Raw genomic sequence first — 17,546 nt, forward strand, 5'->3', positions numbered from 1 at the left:
AGAACAGTTTTCGATTTCAACGAAATATTATATCTCCTTTTCAACATGTTTACCTGTTAAATATAAATGTATTAATATTGTGAAATATTATATTATTTATTTTCTTCTTATTACTTTTAATATATATATATATATATATATCTTTCTTTCTGTGTACTTCTCTGACTCAAAGAAAAGCTGCGGTCGAGCAGAGAGTAGAAACTTATTTAAATAATCTTACGATCTGCCTGAGCTCAGTTGTCGTGGAAGATCAGACCAGTTAGCATCGCGTGGAGTCAACAGAGAAAATCGTAGAGAAAAAGTGAACTTTCCCTTTAAAAAATGCTGAAATTCATCTTAAGTGCGGCTATTCTCATCATGACTCTCTTGGAAAATCTCCAAGCCCAAAGACCCTCCTATGCGGGTCTGAGGCCACCACTTGGACTAAGTCAGAAGGACAAATACCATGCAACTCAAAACACGGCTGTTGAGAACTTCACGGGAGTGGATATAGCTACGAGATTTGGAGAGGACACCAATTCACAAAAGCCAGCTGTCATCGTTTTGCCCTTTGGTGCATCCCAGAGACCTCCCGTTGGAGTTTCCATAGTGCAGCCAATAAATACATCTCCTCAGGTGGATGCTCCTACTGTAGCCAACCGATTCGGAGAAGCGGACTCGCCGAACCAAGCTACTAGTTCCACGACCGGGAGTCCCGCAACCCCAGCGGCCCCCGTCCTCAATGAGCTTCCCGTCGATGCTCAGGGTGATCGGGAGTTGGTTAACTACTTGAGTCAGCTGCCAGTGGAAAGCCAGCCCTTCTGGTTCATTAACCACAAGGCCATTGAGGCCCATCGAAACGGCTCGAGACCCAATGTGGGCGCTCTAGAAACGCGGGGATCTTTCTTCCGCGGTTAACAGCGTCAACGGGGTTTTTCTAAAGTCTACGCTTAGCTTATATATATTCCCGAATTAAAATATACAATAATTTATTTATTTTTAAAAAACATCTTTTCCTTTGTAATAGGCTGTGATAACCTTTACCAAAGTTATCATCTATAAAATGATAAGACTCAATCGGTTTCCCCAGCCCTAGCAGTTCAAATGCTCAGATGATGATTTGCGATTTATTTAAGGCTGATGCCTATAAAACAAAAGCCTCATCAATCAAGAGGGAACCTATTCAAGCAATACTATCGTCTTTTCTAAAATGGAATTGCATTCGGAATTCCCGGCTTTCCCAGCTGATCGTACAGAGACAGAGCAGCCGTGATTATTGATTAGTCTCAAAAGAATAAATATATTTTTGTTCTCCGAACATTCTAAAAAGATAACCAAGTTCTTTTGTCGTTTCATGATAATAAAACTTATTGTAAACATATTAAACTTTTCAATTTTTTTTAACAATATTCTGTTAAACTAACTTTATGTGTACTTATCTGGCATTCGCCAAGAACATAGGTCACCGTGAAAATAGTATACATTTGGCATAATTATATAACAACTAATAAAATATATTTTATTTTAATTTTGAACTAACTAAAATTACTTTATTTCCTGGTAAATGATTAGTCGCTGTATTAGACATATAACACTTTCTTAATACTATACATCCATTTACCATCTATTAGGTTCCAAACCTTAATAGATCAGAATTTGTTAAAACTTGTTTCTAATACGGTGTACATAATTCTTTTGAGTTAGCCGGAACAGTTCTTTTAACATTGTTACGCTCATTTCTGCTCACACAGTTTAAAAATATGGTAAAAAGTAATTTAAAAACTAAAAAGAAACACAATCCTATGCATAATTTTGACGGCAGGCCGTTTTAAATGCCCTATTTCTGCTCCTAAGAAAAACAAAACGAATTGCCAGCTCCAATCTAACTTCTTGGTTACAAATAGAACAAGAGGAAACGCAATAGTCGAGTGCCGCGACTATAAGATACCCGTTACTGTTTCACACAATTTTAAAATATTAATTTTGCTAGTGGAAATTCACAAGGCGCCACCTATTGTCAGAGGAAGTATGTTGAGTATGCTTATAGTGACGTCACTCCCCATGTGAGGCCTTATAACTTAATTTCTTTATAAATAGCGAAATAATGTTCCGATTTGAAAAATCTTTGGTAAATCGATAGATATTAACAGAAATAAGTTATAAAGGGTCAAACGAAGGCATTCATAATAATGTTATAGACGCCACAGTTTTCCGCGGTTTGTGGGCGTTAGAGTGGGCGCGGCCACATGCAACTTCGTAGCGAGTTGCAGAGACATCTCTTAAATACGTGTTCTTAAGCAAAATTTTGTAGCTCTTATAGCTTTCGAGATTTTTGCATTTTTGGTTTTTCGGGTTTTGTGGGCGTTAGAGTGGGCGTGGCTTCATCGGAAAAAACCAATTCGCATTGGGAGCATTATTTAAACCTACATGTTTGATCCGAATTTTCTATCTCTTATAGTTACCGATATATCAACTTTTCTAGAAATTCCGAAAACCGTCTTTTGAGCCTTGTGGGCGTATGAGTGGGTGTGACCGGATAGTAGAACCACTGTAAGATGCGCTAGCATGTAGATATTATACTTTCTGAATTTCAACTTTCTAGCTCCAATAGTTCTTGAGATTTCAGCAATTTTAGTTTTTTGCGATTTGTGGGCGTTAGAGTGGGCGTGGCAGGATGCTGTAATAAACTTGCGCTGTCCCGGGACCTCAAGAATTTTCATGGTTAATCTCAACTTTGTATCTGTTATAGTTCCTGAGATCTCAGCGTTCATACGGACGGACGGACGGACGGACGGACGGACGGACGGACGGACAGACGGACATGGCTCAATCGACTTCGCTATTGATCCTGATCAAGAATATATATACTTTATAGGGTCGCAAACGCTTCCTTCGATATGTTACATACTTTTCAACGAATCTAGTATACCCTTTTACTCTACGAGTAACGGGTATAAAAACACGAAGAAACGCTGTAGTCGCTAGAGTGTCGCGACTATAAGATACTGTCTTATCCAACTTTAAAATAATAATTTTTCTAACAAACACTAACGCAGTAATACGCTGTAGTCGAGAGCCGCTACTAAAAGATACCTATTACTGCTTTACACAATTTTAAAATATTCATTTTGCTAGTGGAAATGGACAAAGCAATACCTTTTGTCAAAATGTCATGTTTTCTAACTGATGGTGACATTTCATGTGAGGCCTTATAAACGGACTTCGCTATTGATACTGATCAAGAATATATATACTTTATAGGGTCGGAAACGCTTCCTCCAACCTTTGACATACTATTCAACGAATCTAATATACCCTTTTACTCTAAAACTATCGAGTGTAATGACTATTCTAATAATACTTTTAAGAAAGGGTGTTTTTAAACGTTAAAAATGTTTGGAACGTTTTGAGCGGTGTTTATAGGTGTATCTAATGAAGTTCATTAGGATGCAAATACAAATTTACGCTCATGAAAGCACACGCCATTTGCTGTTTGTGTTTATTTTTCATTTTAATATAAAACACAATTTTGCGGAAAAGTTTAAGTTGAGTTTGCTCAGACCAAAAACTGAAAGTAATCGTTTAAGAACTGAGCAAATTTACTCCGCATCACAATAAAAACTAAATGGATTCTGGATTTCTCATTTGTGGCTCAAGTGTTCATAAAATTTGAAATTATTTAAATAATCTTACACGGTAACCGCAATCAGTTGCTGGAAAAGATCTGAGAAGTTAACATCGCGAGGAGTCACGAGAAAAATACAAAATAAATTTTATTTCTCGCGCAATAATGGGAAAACTTATTTGTACATTGGCTATTATTGCAGTTGCTCTGCTAGAAGTTGTTCTGGCTCAAAGACCCTTTTTCGCGGCTATAAGACCTCCAGATGGATTGAGTCAAAGGGACAAATACATTGCAACTCCAAAATCAGCTGCGGAGGATATTAACGGAGTTGCAGATGCCTTTCCGCGACATAAGCGGATGATCGACCTATCCAATGGAGCACTCAAGAGATCCCGCAGACAGACTCCAGTGGACCCAGGTTTCAGCGCAAGAGCTCAACTACCGGCTTGGTTATTAAATGACGCCTTCAAGGGCGGTCTATTCAAAATCTTCGATCTTCAGTTAATTCGAGGGCTATTTCGTGCGTGGCTTAAAACCTTAAACAGTTTGCTTTTTGCAGCTAACACTGGATTAATGCTTGCAAACACGAAATTAAAATTCATCTAAAAACTATAACAAAATAAAACATTATAGTAGAGTGCTTCGAAATTTGACTTTTATATTTTCTTACTTATAAACTTAACAGACTTAAGGAAGAATGTTTTTATATAGAGACAAATCTGAGCAAACATTACATTTCTAAGAACTTTATCAACTGCTTTGAAATATAACTTTTTGTTAATCGAAAGTGTAACTCAGGGTTTACCAATTCGCTTAGTCTAAAATAATTTCGAAGAAGAGTCTGCTAATTAATTACTGGTTAAATCTGTTGCTCATATCACATATGGCAGTTTATTAATTGATAGTGATGCAACTGTTCCTGTAAGACCTTCTTCTTTAAATTCTTAATAATTTGTGATTCGATAGAGAGAGAGTCTACAATCCATAACTTTGACCTTAATATCAGAGACGTCACAGCTTCGGGTTGTGGGCACCTTGAGTCGCAGGTATCTCTAGAATATGTTTGCTTCATACTTTTATAGTTCAGAAGATTTCCGCGTTCATATGGACAGACGGATAGATTGACGAACAGATGGAAACGCCTGTTGATTTAATATATATATTGATCTTTAGATACATTTGGATCTATTTGGAAGGAAGAATTGATGCTATTTACGAGAAATTTCTAACGAAAGATATTTTAGAGAGCTAAAAAACGTATTTTCAATTTAATAAAGTATTTATTTCACCTTTTCATGTCAAGATTTTTCATCTTTAAACTTGCAATATTTCATAACAATCTTAGCGTATATCGATGTCTGGGTAATCCGGATCCGTTTCTAATTGATCCGATGCGGAGGCTTGGAGGATGACCATGGTCACAATGAAAATAGTGGCAAAACAAATATATTTCAACATTTTTGAAAAGGAAATTAGCTTTTCGTTGATAATGTCTTTTGTGGTTCCACGTGGTGTTAACTGGTTGAATCTGCTCCAATAACTATTTACAGACAGCTTGAAACACTATTTATATAGGCTTAAGCATTGAGACTTTCAATATTAATGAAAGTTATAAACAGGGAAACATTTTGACACTGCACGAACGCTTTATATCTATAATATCTGGCATGCAAATTAACAGGATTACCTTAAACAATTCTATACCTTTATGAGTTTTAACTTAAAAGCTTAAAGCTATTAAATACTATTCTGTATTTACATTCCACTCAAAAAGTTTGTAATTAGGAAGTACGTCTCAACTTGTAACGAGGGTTCTGTAAGAAGTCTGTAACAAGGTAAATGGGTCATTGCCGACTTATTAAAAATGTTATTTGTCTCCCTCTTTGGGGGTGTTTAAGGGGGGTGTCTGATATTAAGTGTATTAAACGTAAAGAAAGATTTAATATAAAAAAGCATTAATTTAATTTAATTGTAGCTCCCAATTTTAGCTTTTAGGTACTTTTGCAAAGTATTTCATAAAAATGATAGGTTTTCCTTGAAACCAAGAACGCTCTGAAGTGCAGCTGACAAACTAAGTAATTTGAACTTATCACATTATTGGCAAAAATTATAGGAATTTGGAGAAACACTAGTTCTATTGACTTTTAATTCAAGTTGTTAATGGTTGTCTTTAAATTTGATTAGGAACAAAGGGGGGGACAAAAGAGATACGCTGTTAGGAAAGGAAAGCGATACTATTAATTCTAAATGTAAGAAACAAAATCAGTTCTCCATTTAATATACATTATCACAAAAATTGATTTGACTTGGAGGAAAGTCATTAATGCCTTCAAATATCCTCATCGATATTCCCTGTATCACCCATTATGAAGAGCCGCCAAAATAGCTTAGCGCAACACACACAGAAACTCCTGCTTAAAACGAAACAAAGCATTTAAAATGCATTGGAAAAGGGAGCTAAACTTTCACAAAAGACCATCAAATTGCGGACAAAGTGTACACCAAGACGAGTAGAGCAAGAAACCCTTCAAACGCTGTTAAAGCTATTCACATGTAAAGGGGATATGCAAAAAGGCTGAAAGGGAGGTGGTCCTTAATGCTTTTTCTGGGCCATTGTTAGAGGCCAATGATTTGCAACCAGGTGGTGGTGAGTGAAAACTCTAAGCATTAAGTTGAACCAAAATACCAAAGAAATATCCTGGGATGCATACAATATAAAGAGAATATGTTAATTTAGTTTTAATTGGATTAATACGATTTATTTAGGCAAACATGGCACTTAAATTACTTTTAATCTTGTCAGTTTTAAAAACTCAAATATTACAAGAGACCAACCAAATACAAGCCAGTCAAATAGAACAGACGTTTTAATGAGTTTCGACATTCAAACCTGTTGTTCCTAAACTTTAAATTCTATCTTTTTCCTTGGTGAACCTAAAAATATCCCACTGATAAACAAAACACTCGCTTTCTATTTCCAAAAATATATTTTCAACGACAAAAACAAATCAAATTGAACAATGTGTAAGTAAAGGAAAACAAGAAATTGGTTACCAGCCCAATTGCTGGGGAGCAGCGTTATAGGCAAGATAGTAGGGCTGCTGGCCAGCGCCCACATAGTAGAACTGGGGTGTTGCCAAAGCAGGAGCCTGAGCTACTGGAACAACTGGAGCCACTGCCTCATCAACGGGCAACTCCTCCAGTCGAGCGATGCGTTGGCGCAGACGCTTGGGCTTAGCCACTTGCAACTTGGCCAATCTCTGTCGGCTGCGTAAGCGGGCAGGAGCAGAGGATGGTGTGGTCACCTCCAGGGAGTTCTCCTCGGTGTCAACCTCCTCGGTCTCAGGGTTAGGCTCAAAATTGTCCACTGGTGGCTCCTGATCCGATGGCAAGGCATCAGTATCAACATCCTCAGGAGGTCCGTAGGTCAATGCGGGCTGTTCGGCGGCAGGTTTTAGCTCCGCAGCCGATGGATAGGGAGTGGGAGCCACCTCCTGCCTGGCAAACGCCACCGGACGGAGGCGCAAAGTACGCCGGCGTTGAGTCTGTGCCGTACAAGTCATGGCCCAGATGGCCAGCAGAAGGAAAAGCGAACTGAAAAGCTGGTGACGTGCCATGATCGTGGGACTTGCAGTGGTGCTATGTTGTCCGTCGTATATGGAGCTTTAACTTTTATACCCGCCAAACATCGACGGTGGCCCTGCTGATCGGCGGTCAGTGGTCAGCGATTCTAGCCCGTCGACAACGCGTGCATTTTAAGCAGCTGTTAAGCACTGCGATTTGAAAGCCATCATCATGCGTATGTCAGGCAGGCGCCGCTCAGTGGAGCGGAATTTAAAGTGCTATCAAAACTCTAACCCTAGTTGCCCATGTAGCCATTTGGGTGGACCTTAGAAATTTTTATTGTCTTAGAAGAACTATTTTTCTTGTGATATTAAGTTTTTCAACGGCAAAAATAGAACATTTTTGGCATAGTAATAAAAAAGAAAATCCTAACATTTTATTAAGCTTATGATGGAAAATATAAATACCTTTACTACGATAAATAAATAAGTTCTAAAAATATTTGTATGATTTTAAAGTTTATTAAAATTGTTTATTACGTATGGTACTTGGAAATTCAAAAGTCCACCCCATTTACTCACAGTGGGCCCAAGTTAAGTGTCAAAGTTAAGTACTCGCGGGTTATTATTAAGTGCCAATGGTTATGGCTAAGACATGGGCCCTTGACAAAATATTGTCACGTCTATAGGCCACCGAAAGGGTGTCCGTCGGTGTGCCAAATATGAGTGGCCAAAAACCGAAACCAAAAATCAGGTATAAAAAGCCAGCGACTTCCAGTTATCGACATCATTCTAAGATAACGCAACAGCAGCTCAACATGGCCCACAAGTTCATCTGCTCTCTGCTCCTGCTCGCAGCCATTGCTTCGGTATCGTTGGCGGAACCAGCTGGATTCCGTAGCCGATCATCTCGTTTCCAGTTTGCCCGTCAGGAACAGGCCCCAGATGATCAGACTGCTCCGGTCGATCCAGCCGTGGATATTGCGCCTACCCGGGACTCAGCTCCTTATCCGCCAGCAGGAGTTACTCCGGAGGTTCCCTTCGACCTGCCCACGGAGACAGAGGCTCAACCTGATCTGACCTACGGACCACCAGCTGAGCCCGACAACACCTACGGACCACCCGATAATACCTATGGACCCCCCGCCGCTCCTGATAACACCTATGGACCTCCAGCTGATGGCCCAGTTGATCAGGCTCCTGTGGATGCAGCGGAACCCGTTCCAGCCAGTCTGATCCAGCCTCGTAATGGACGCCTCCGCAGCCGTCGCCCCGTCCCAGAGAAGCTTCGTTCTGCCCAGATCATCCGGTCCAAACCAGTGCTGGTATACTCCATTTGAAGTGGGTCAACACGAATTTCGTAACATCCGAATTGATTCGAACCATTAGGATACACGCCCCTAATTTTGTTGCTAAATAAATAACCGATTTGTTGTTGAATATTTTAAATTTATGTGTTTTGATTTAAATGTATCCATTACGATCTTGAAAATTTAATTTAATTAATGATTTCAGTTATATGTACTAAAGGCTTACGTATAAGGGTAGTCTTAACCATTAATTTCCGTTACGGTGAAGAGTTTCGGGTATATGATCAGCGTTAATCAATAATTCCAGTCGCGTTGAAAATGGTAAGACAACGGTTCTCGATTTTCTTGGTGCACGGAACTCAAAAATATTGTGGATTGAAAAGGCCATTTTTTCCCTATTGAATTCGATCCACCAAATTTGCTAGTGTCAAGCAAGTTGTTGCTAGTAACTAGCAGAGCATTATCTTTGCGTCATTGTAATAGTACGTGTCATAGACGAGCTCCCATGGTCTTTCTTTTGATTCCATTTGGACGACCAGCTTTATGTTGTCTGTTCTACTGTTCGTCAAATCACGAAGAATCTGGTCACCATAGCTGCCGGGCCCAACGTCCTGCATGAATGGGATTCTGATTGTCATCTGCTAAATTACCGAATGTATGGGGAAATTAGGTTACAATCTGATCGGCATGCAAATAAAAATGCAAATGATATGGCGCATAAGTGTAAAATACGTCCCAGAAAATGTTCAAACCCTTCAAACTAAATAGTTATCCGTCTAAAAAAGTCTTCTAAATATTTATAATATTTAAATGTTCTTATAATATAAAAAATATTAATAAAATTATATGTATTTTTATAGAATAATTATTTTAATTGACCCTGATAAAAACTATGAATACATTTGATAATGGACGGAACGTGATTCTTTAACTGCTTTTTCAATGGACTTCAGCACAGCCTACTTGTTCCACATGAATACAAAGTTTGTCAAACGAAATTATGAACTGCCAAGAACCCAAGATCGAAAATCAAACAATCTCAAATGTTCGCAGCGACCCCAAAGCCGAAATCAAAAGTTAATGAATGATCTTATGGAGGGGAAGGGGAAGCATATTCGAAATCATAGCATTGGCCATTCGATTTCAAAAAAGGGTCACGTATCGGGTATTAAGCTGAAGCCACATCGCCGGCGATCAGCGCAACATAATCAAAGCTTTACCGGGAATAAGAGCCTGAAAACTGAAAGTGACGAGCATAAATTATAGTGAAACTCTATCCGGTAGCTTGGCACTATAAATAAGCCAAGTCGGATTGGGAAATCAGAACAGAAGCCCTTCAACAGCGAAAATGATTAAAGCCAGCTCTGCGCCAATTGCAATTCTTGTCCTGAGCCTGATCGCTCTGAGCTCGGCGGAACCACTCCGCCGGAGATTCCTAGCCCGGCAGGAGGAGGCTCCACCTAGCCCTTCGCCCACGGGCTATCCGGAGGCGGGAATAACCCCCAGTGTTCCCTTCGATCTGCCCAGCTCAACAGCCAAGCCGGACAGCACTTACCTGCCGCCAGATAACACCTATGGACCGCCAGACAACACCTACGGACCTCCGGACAACACCTACGGACCACCAGATAACACTTACGGACCTCCAGATGCCGATTCTGTGCCGGTGGCTGATGCTGAGTCGGAGACACAACCTGAGAATCCCATTGAAACCGATGATATTCCAGAGCCTGAGGAGGAGTCGGTTGATGGCGCCAAGCTGCAGCCCGCTGACGCTGACGCAGTGGAGGATGAGCCACAATTGGCGGTGGCTGAGGATGGTTCTGTGATCGTCGTCGCCAGCAGTCTCGACCAGCCACAGCCCGCCCGACTCTACCAGCGATTCCCTCAAGGTCGTCGTACTCAGCAGCCTGTTCCACAGCGACTTGTCCTGCGTCGCAGATGGTAAACGTCTTTTATAGAATTTAATGACTAGAATTAAATGTTTTCATTGTTCATTAACATATCGTTGCATCAGAATAAATAAAATACCTGACAGGTAACGAACACTAAATTGCACAATCTATTATTGGGATATTAATAGCCAAATGCGAGCTTGACATATTGAAATTAAACAATATTTTTTGTACTATATGTACATTTAATCTCTTTAAAAATGAAACAAAATAATTATAAGGAAAGCATAAGTAAATATTAATTAATATAGTGGGTTTTTTTTAACAGAGAAAATCTAAAAGCATTTTCATAACATCTGTGTACATAGCGCTTACACCGACTTTAGTCATCGACGCAATGGGCACGTAACGTTGGACCTGCCGTATAAGTCATCGGCCTCGTCGTTTCTTTGGGCCAATGGATTGGGCAGTCCCCAAGGCCATTCCTAGTGGTATTTATAGGCGTCAATAAGCCAAACCATTGAGCAGTTCATGCAAGCACATCAAAATGTTCGGTTATTCATCTGGTTCTCTGGTCACCTTAGCTCTTTGTTCCATTCTTTGCCTGAATGGAATCGAAGCCAGTCTGAGATTCCCAGGACCCGCGAGAGCTCGATCGCTGCCGCTAATTCTACAAAGACAAGAACAGGCCCCATATCCTCCAGCAGGCATAATGCCGGATCCACCATTTGAGCTTCCCACAGAAGAGGCGGTGGAGTTTCCCCTGCCCGAAGTGACCTATGGGGCGCCAGCAGGCACCTACGGACCGCCGGCAGTAGTGGAAGAGCCCGTTGAGGCTTACGGCCCACCGGATCAGGTCTACGGGCCCCCCGGTCAGACCTACGGACCACCTGAGGAACCAGCCAACGATGGCAGCTCCAACGGCCTGCCACCAAGCGCAGCCATCATAGATTTGGCCAGTCTTCCGCTGCCACCTCAGGCTCAATATGTTCTTCCGCTTTTGAATCGCCTGACTGCCTTCCGCCCGCAGCGTGCGGTTCTACTGACTCCACAGCGTCGTCCTGCCAATCTCACGGCTCGTCCGCGACCCACTCCCGCTAAGATTATGAATGCTAATAAAGGAACTCCGGTGTTCCCATTGACTCCGCTGGCCTTGCCCTTCGTGGATCGCCGTATTCCATTTCGACCGCAGTCATCACGCCTGATAGTCAATGCGCCTTTAAGGCGCCCTTCCAGACACTAGGCCAAACCCACTGTTATATACACACACTGTAAATAAAGTTTGTTGTTTATGTCTAATTTGCGAACGAAAGTAAGAAGATAGGGAATTTAAAAGGCCAGCCGCTTCATCAACAGGTACATGTGCTGATCCACCTCGAAGCCGTGAAGATTGTTGGCGTCTCCTTGAAGTCGCATTAGCAGGCCGCCGAAGGACACATAAGCGGAGAGCCGGGACGCCTCGTTATGCGCCTCATCGCCCTCGATCCGGTATATCTTGCCGTACATCACGTACTCGAAACTGTCCGCTCGCGTGCCCTCGTGCTCCATGGGGTTGTACTCTCCACTGTCCGGACAGCCATCCTCGCGCAACGTGGTGGCCAGAACCAGGCGGAACTTGTCGCCTAGCTCCATGGGATAAAGCCATGAGTTGATGTCCAGGATGAGGTCCATCTTGAAGGACTCGGACTCGCAGTGCAAGCGGGACACACGGTCGAACTTCTTGCCCTCTGGGTCCATATCCTTCACGTTGAAAATATCCTCGAAGAGTACGCCAGCCATGATAGCTAAAATACATATTATGTTTATTAAATATTTTTTTGGGAATCAGTTTAGTGGAGCGCCAAAAAGGCGCACCTTACCTTGTGTCGGGTTTCGGCCTTATGAATATAAAATCTTTTGGTAGAGGTAGTTCGCTGTTCTTTATGAGCAGGGCTTGTTTTAAAAATAGTACTTTAATACGTTTAAACCTTTGTTAACTACTACTTTCCATTTCTTAAATATAATATTTTGCTTGCGCGTGTTTTTAGAATCAGTGATGCCAGACCTTCTAAGCGGCTTTTAGTGCTGCCACATGTCCGCGTTTTCAGTGAGCAAAAGTAGTCGCGTTCAGCAGTCACATATTGTTACATGGTGTGTAATACACTCTAATAGCTTATGAGTAAAAATAAGTAAATGATACATTATCTTATATTATATTTTTATCCAAAATTTTGTTGTGTGTGTGTAAAATAATAAATTCAAGTTTAATGTTAAATGCTGATTTATACACTTTTTATATTATGCCCATTACTCACGAAAAAAAGATTATCAATATCACACTTCCACCTCTAGCCGTGCTGAATAATAATTCTAGTGTGACCGTCATGTGGGGAATACACATCACTAAAATTAAGACAACAACGAAAAACCACCGTAAACAGTTATTTATTGTGTTTAAGTAAATTGAAGACGGTTTTGGATTGCCATATCTTCTTGGTCATCAGAACTAACTCCTATAATTCCGATGGATACATACTGAGGACCTGGACAATCGGCCAGCGAGCGGAGTGCAAAAAGTATGTACACACAGCGAGGGGGCGTTGAAATTATAAACAAATAAGAACCGAATTCTCCGTTGGCCACAGAATGTAGAAGAGGTGGAGGAGGAAGTGAATGTGCGTCCAATTCGGGGTGATGAGTGTACCCGCGGATCGAAGGCTTTAGCCATTCCCGATGATTGCGAGGGTAAGTCCACGGCTAATTGGTTTTCGGTGTTGGAACTTTGAATCTCCTGGATCCATTGTGTAGCATCTGTGTGCATAGATTGTTTAGATCGTAAGTAACTGTATTGTGGTGTTGGCATTAATTACTAACAATCGGATGCAAGACCCTAAAACTGCGGATTCGTCGAGTTTTGTGCCCCGAATACGAAAGACTTCAACGGCCCCTCCCCGCCCCGTTCCGTAATACATACCTACCACAGCCCCTTGCAACCCATCACCCCGCCTATTTAGCATTACAAAACTGCTGTTATGTATTCACTTCTTTATTTTCGCTTTTTGTGTGTGATTTTTGCTGTCGTTCGTGCTTTTTGCCCCGTTCTCTTTAGCTTCGATTTCCAGCTCCGGATTCTAGCTTTAATTCGCCTTTTCAACAGTTTGGTCGAGGCCGATTTGTTGTTTAAGTGAGTTTGGTTTCAGCTTCTGCGGGTGCGGCTCTAATGAACCATTAACCCTCTCTAGGGACAGGGGGTTGGAGTGGGGGTTGGCCGGAACCGAAGGGTTCCCAATCTGTTTGCCAGATGTTCGTCGACGCAGTCCAGGGTCATCGTCATCGGTTCTCTTCCAGTTGCATTTTCTTTGCGCTCGCTTTTCATTGGAAACTCTGCTGCCTCGGAGAACAGACGATTCCAGATCGCTCAGGTTGTACAGCTATGTACATACATATATCTTTCTATAGCTCCTCCAGTAGGTAATCGTATGTTTGTGAGTGTGTGCTCTTATCGTGCAGTAAACGGTTATCAGTTGTTGCCTCCATGGGATCTTATCGGGCACTAGTTCCATCTCACTCCCGCCCAAACGAAAGATTAAGACAACAAACTGGAAAATTTTGTGGAAGCTTGCGTTCGCTGGAAATGCCAAATGATAATTTGATCAAATGCGAGGCTACGCAGCTCCTAGCTTAGCACACAGTGAAAAACAGAGTAATACCTTATTAATAAATAATTAATTACAATTATATTCAGCTAAATCAATATTAAATTATCAATTCATATCAAATTGCATTTTAGACAGCATAATTCTGATTTAAAAATCTAAAGTAAAGAAAATAGAACACATACATATGTAGTAGTGATAAAACTGCCTACATATTGTATACATTTATGTAAATAGATATGTTTTAAATATGAAGTTACTCATCTCTTTTCGATATTCAAAATCCTACATTAATAGACAATTTTGGTAATACTTCTTCCGTGCATAGGTCTTATCACTGTTGACTCAGCTGGAGGTTCTGTTCTGTTCCGTTGCTGTTTCTCTTTTTGTTTCTGTTTCGGCCTCACTTACTGTACTATATCTGTCTGTGTTTTTGATTCTCCGTCTGCTTCGGAACGTGGCGCATTGCGAGCGGAGAAATAAAAACAGTTCTTAACTTTTTGCAGCCCAACTAAACTAAACTAAACCAAAGGTGTATGGGAACTATCCTAGCAGTAGAAAATCAAACCAAAAACAAAAATCAGAAAACTATAAATTACGTAGAGCATTAACCTTAGAAGTAAAGCAAAACGCAGCTGGTGCCGGTGTCCCCTAAGAAGAGGTCCCCAAAAATATAGTTACAGTAACAGAATAATAAAAACCATATAAATGGTACGTAGTCGTCGCAGTGTGTCCAAGGAGGATGCGGTCTCCGTGCTCACGGACAGCGGGATATCGCTGTCCTCGCCGCCGGCGGCGAGAGAATCCTCTCCAGCCAGCACACATCCAATCAAGAGGCGGAAGAGCAGCCTGGTTAGCCTGCAAGAAGCATGTGCGGAGGAGGATGAGGATGACGGCGGCGAGCAGGACTCGAAGGATTCTGACTACGTGCAACCGTTGCCGAAGAAGTCCGTCCGCAAAGGCGAGCCAGTGAAACGAAAGCATCATGTCTGCAGTCACTGCTCCAAAGAGTTTGGCGGCAAGACAGATCTACAGCGCCACATGCTCATCCATTCGGACGAACGACCGCACACATGCAAGGATTGCGGCAAGAGCTACCGGCAGGCGGTTAACCTTAAGAACCATATAACTACGGCCCACGAGCATCGGAAGCAGTTCGCCTGCTCTCAGTGCCCTAAGTCCTTCGCCCTTAAGGAACGTCTGCGCCTTCATATGCGTCTCCATTCCGGAGAAAAGCCATATCCTTGCGCCCTCTGCGACAAAAAATTTGCCCGGGGAGGTCAGGTAAGTGTCACTATGCTAAAACAGAAATCTGTACCTCAACTTTTCTTTGGAAAAAAACTTATAATTTCCTAGCTAAGATATTAAGCTTTATAGTTATATTTTTTATTATTTTTTAAAGCTGAACAGAATTGCTATATCATAATTTCATAATAGATTTTATTAAAGGCGTAGTCCTCCGAGTATTTACATATTTCTTTCAAAATAATAACACTAATATTGATTATTTTAATCACTTCATTTGTATTGTAGCTGCAACAGCACATGGTGTCTCACCACAAAACGAGCATCCAACAGTTCAACTGCACAAAGTGCTCGGCAAGCTTCTCAACAAACGCCAATCTACGGGTGCACATGGTGCGCCACGAACAGGGCATGGATCACCGATGTGGAATCTGTGAGAGCCAGTTTGCGAATGAGCTGTCCCTGCGAGCCCACATTAACCAGGAACACCACAAGCTGACGCAGTTCGAGTGCGAGATCTGCCACAAAATGATCGAGCCGGACGAGGATCTGGCCACCCATATGCAGAAGCACGCCGCGGTTAAGACTCACGTGTGCGAGGTATGCAACACGTATTTTACCCAGAAAAGCCAGTACAATGTCCACATGCGGATGCATACCGGAGAGCGCCCATACCAGTGTAGAGTGAGTTGAAGGATTGCTAGTTTCTGCATAGATATAACTAACATTACATCTGCCAACAGATATGCCACCAGACTTTTGCACACTCAAGCGTGCTAAAGCTGCATATCCGGAAGCATACTGGCGAAAAACCCTTTCGATGCCAGTTGTGCCAAGACGAGGTGGCCTTCTCTCAGCTGGCGCACCTAAAGAACCACATGAAGAAAATACACAAGCAGCAGAAGCCCTACATGTGCGACGGCTGCCATGAGTTCTTCAAGATCAAGGTGGAGTTGCAGGCGCATGCTGAGAAGTGCCCTAAGTGTCCTGGTGGCGGAGAAGAGCCCTCTGGCAGCCAATCTGAAGATACACAAATCCTGTCCACCATACGATTCAACATGGCAGTGGTGCTGAAAAAGATTAGCTCAGCTCAGAAATTGCGCCAGTTGGGCTACGAGAAGCGTCTGATCGATAACGTGATTATTGCATCCCTAAAGCTGGCTCAGCGAGCCTCGCACGACGACGTTACACTGACGCCCTTGGCAAGGCTCCGGCTGAATGTGGAGGAGTTCCTTAAATGGATTGTACCAGCACCCACAATGAAGAAATTCAACGATGAATTGCTGTCTATCGACACAATTTTAGACAAGATTGCCAGCATGTATATGAAACAGAAGTAGATATCAGGAGTTGCTAGCCAACGCCAAATGCAAGTGTGCCATAGAAGAAGGATTTGTAGAACTAGAACTTTTCTTGCCATTTAGTTTAGTGTTCAGTAACCCAAAGTTGCCGAGCGAAACCCGACCAAATAATTTATCCCAAAGATACTTGTATATGTATATACTTTGTAGTTCTACTAATTTTGATGACTTAACTTAGTTTAATCCCTATTTTGCTGCTACCAAATGAATGGAATAGATTTGTCCATAATAATTTAATTTAAGAACGAATTTCGATGCAATACTTTATATAATAAGCTAAACACCAATGAATTGAAACCCACAAATATTTTATTCTTACTTCAGTCTTGCCAGAGCAGCAGATTACTTAGTGTGGATCTATCAGCTCAAGTACCATTTAACTCATTGTTGCCATACATATAACAAATGAGCTTAACGCATTTAGTTGCCTTTTGTCCATAACCTTTTCTTTTGGTAAACTCGATGTTTATAAACAAATGAAACAAGTGTAAATCCAAAGTATACATCCAAATAAATTAAATGAAAATCAAAATACGTAGGTCAAGTAACGGAATAAATAAAAAGATTGTGTGTGATTACTTCCATTTCTGATTACTGAAACAGATTTCTTTTTGGGCTGCTTAGGATGTTTTTGAATTGAAATTATATATTATTTTCCGTCATGATTTTTTATTTTTTTGTTTCTAATTTTAAATGATTTAATTTACCATCAATTTATTTTTATTTTATTTGTCACTTGTCTTTATTTACAATCTTTGAGCAAATGGTAATTTTAGAGTGCGTTCATAAACATGGTACGGATTCCCAATTACATTGATATCAGCATATGCTAAGTCCGAACATAAATTTTAAGGATTTAAGATGGTATGTGATATTTGTCAATCATATATTTTTCATTAGTGACTTAAGTGTTGGTGACCTTAGAGGCTCATC

General features: G+C 41.2%; 6 protein-coding genes and 1 long non-coding RNA gene across 9 annotated transcripts; 4 read left to right on the forward strand and 3 right to left on the reverse strand.

Annotated features, from left to right (window-relative positions):
• The first annotated feature begins 248 nt into the window (after positions 1-248).
• Positions 249-1,360, forward strand: LOC108108679. The gene has a single exon (XM_017216784.1). The coding sequence runs from the start codon at positions 322-324 to the stop codon at positions 895-897; it is 576 nt and encodes a 191-aa protein (XP_017072273.1). The 5' UTR covers positions 249-321; the 3' UTR covers positions 898-1,360.
• Positions 1,361-4,237: 2,877 nt separating this feature from the next.
• Positions 4,238-5,198, reverse strand: LOC108108693. The gene is made up of 2 exons (XR_001772488.2): positions 4,894-5,198; positions 4,238-4,746 (listed from the first exon to the last, which is right to left on the reverse strand). It is a non-coding gene; the product is annotated as an uncharacterized LOC108108693 (long non-coding RNA).
• A 1,389-nt stretch (positions 5,199-6,587) lies between these two features.
• LOC108108700 lies at positions 6,588-7,232 on the reverse strand. Its single transcript, XM_017216806.1, has one exon. It carries the CDS (start codon positions 7,219-7,221, stop codon positions 6,655-6,657), a length of 567 nt encoding a protein of 188 aa, XP_017072295.1. The 5' UTR covers positions 7,222-7,232; the 3' UTR covers positions 6,588-6,654.
• A 742-nt stretch (positions 7,233-7,974) lies between these two features.
• LOC108108673 (extensin) lies at positions 7,975-10,530 on the forward strand. The gene is made up of 2 exons (XM_017216777.1): positions 7,975-8,506; positions 9,780-10,530. The coding sequence occupies exons 1-2, from the start codon at positions 7,986-7,988 to the stop codon at positions 10,423-10,425; spliced, it is 1,167 nt and encodes a 388-aa protein (XP_017072266.1). The 5' UTR covers positions 7,975-7,985; the 3' UTR covers positions 10,426-10,530.
• Positions 10,531-10,880: 350 nt separating this feature from the next.
• On the forward strand, positions 10,881-11,674 carry LOC108108797 (extensin). Its single transcript, XM_017216977.2, has one exon. The coding sequence runs from the start codon at positions 10,920-10,922 to the stop codon at positions 11,613-11,615; it is 696 nt and encodes a 231-aa protein (XP_017072466.1). The 5' UTR covers positions 10,881-10,919; the 3' UTR covers positions 11,616-11,674.
• On the reverse strand, positions 11,649-12,438 carry LOC108108798 (DNA-directed RNA polymerases I, II, and III subunit RPABC3). The gene is made up of 2 exons (XM_017216978.2): positions 12,232-12,438; positions 11,649-12,156 (listed from the first exon to the last, which is right to left on the reverse strand). Exon 2 carries the CDS (start codon positions 12,149-12,151, stop codon positions 11,702-11,704), a length of 450 nt encoding a protein of 149 aa, XP_017072467.1. The 5' UTR covers positions 12,152-12,156; positions 12,232-12,438; the 3' UTR covers positions 11,649-11,701.
• Positions 12,439-12,736: 298 nt separating this feature from the next.
• Positions 12,737-17,197, forward strand: LOC108108796 (zinc finger protein OZF). Of its 3 annotated transcripts, XM_017216974.2 has the most exons (5): positions 12,737-12,927; positions 12,997-13,096; positions 14,514-15,291; positions 15,541-15,936; positions 15,996-17,197. In XM_017216974.2, the coding sequence occupies exons 3-5, from the start codon at positions 14,716-14,718 to the stop codon at positions 16,590-16,592; spliced, it is 1,569 nt and encodes a 522-aa protein (XP_017072463.1). In that variant the 5' UTR covers positions 12,737-12,927; positions 12,997-13,096; positions 14,514-14,715; the 3' UTR covers positions 16,593-17,197. The 3 variants fall into 3 exon arrangements, with proteins under 3 accessions (XP_017072463.1, XP_017072464.1, XP_017072465.1); XM_017216975.2 differs by lacking the exon at positions 12,997-13,096; XM_017216976.2 differs by lacking the exons at positions 12,737-12,927; positions 12,997-13,096 and adding an exon at positions 13,393-13,818.
• Positions 17,198-17,546: the final 349 nt, after the last annotated feature.

The sequence above is a fragment of the Drosophila eugracilis genome, unplaced genomic scaffold (assembly GCF_018153835.1).
Source record: "Drosophila eugracilis isolate 14026-0451.02 unplaced genomic scaffold, ASM1815383v1 contig_2154, whole genome shotgun sequence".
NCBI classification, from domain to species: Eukaryota; Metazoa; Arthropoda; class Insecta; order Diptera; family Drosophilidae; genus Drosophila; species Drosophila eugracilis.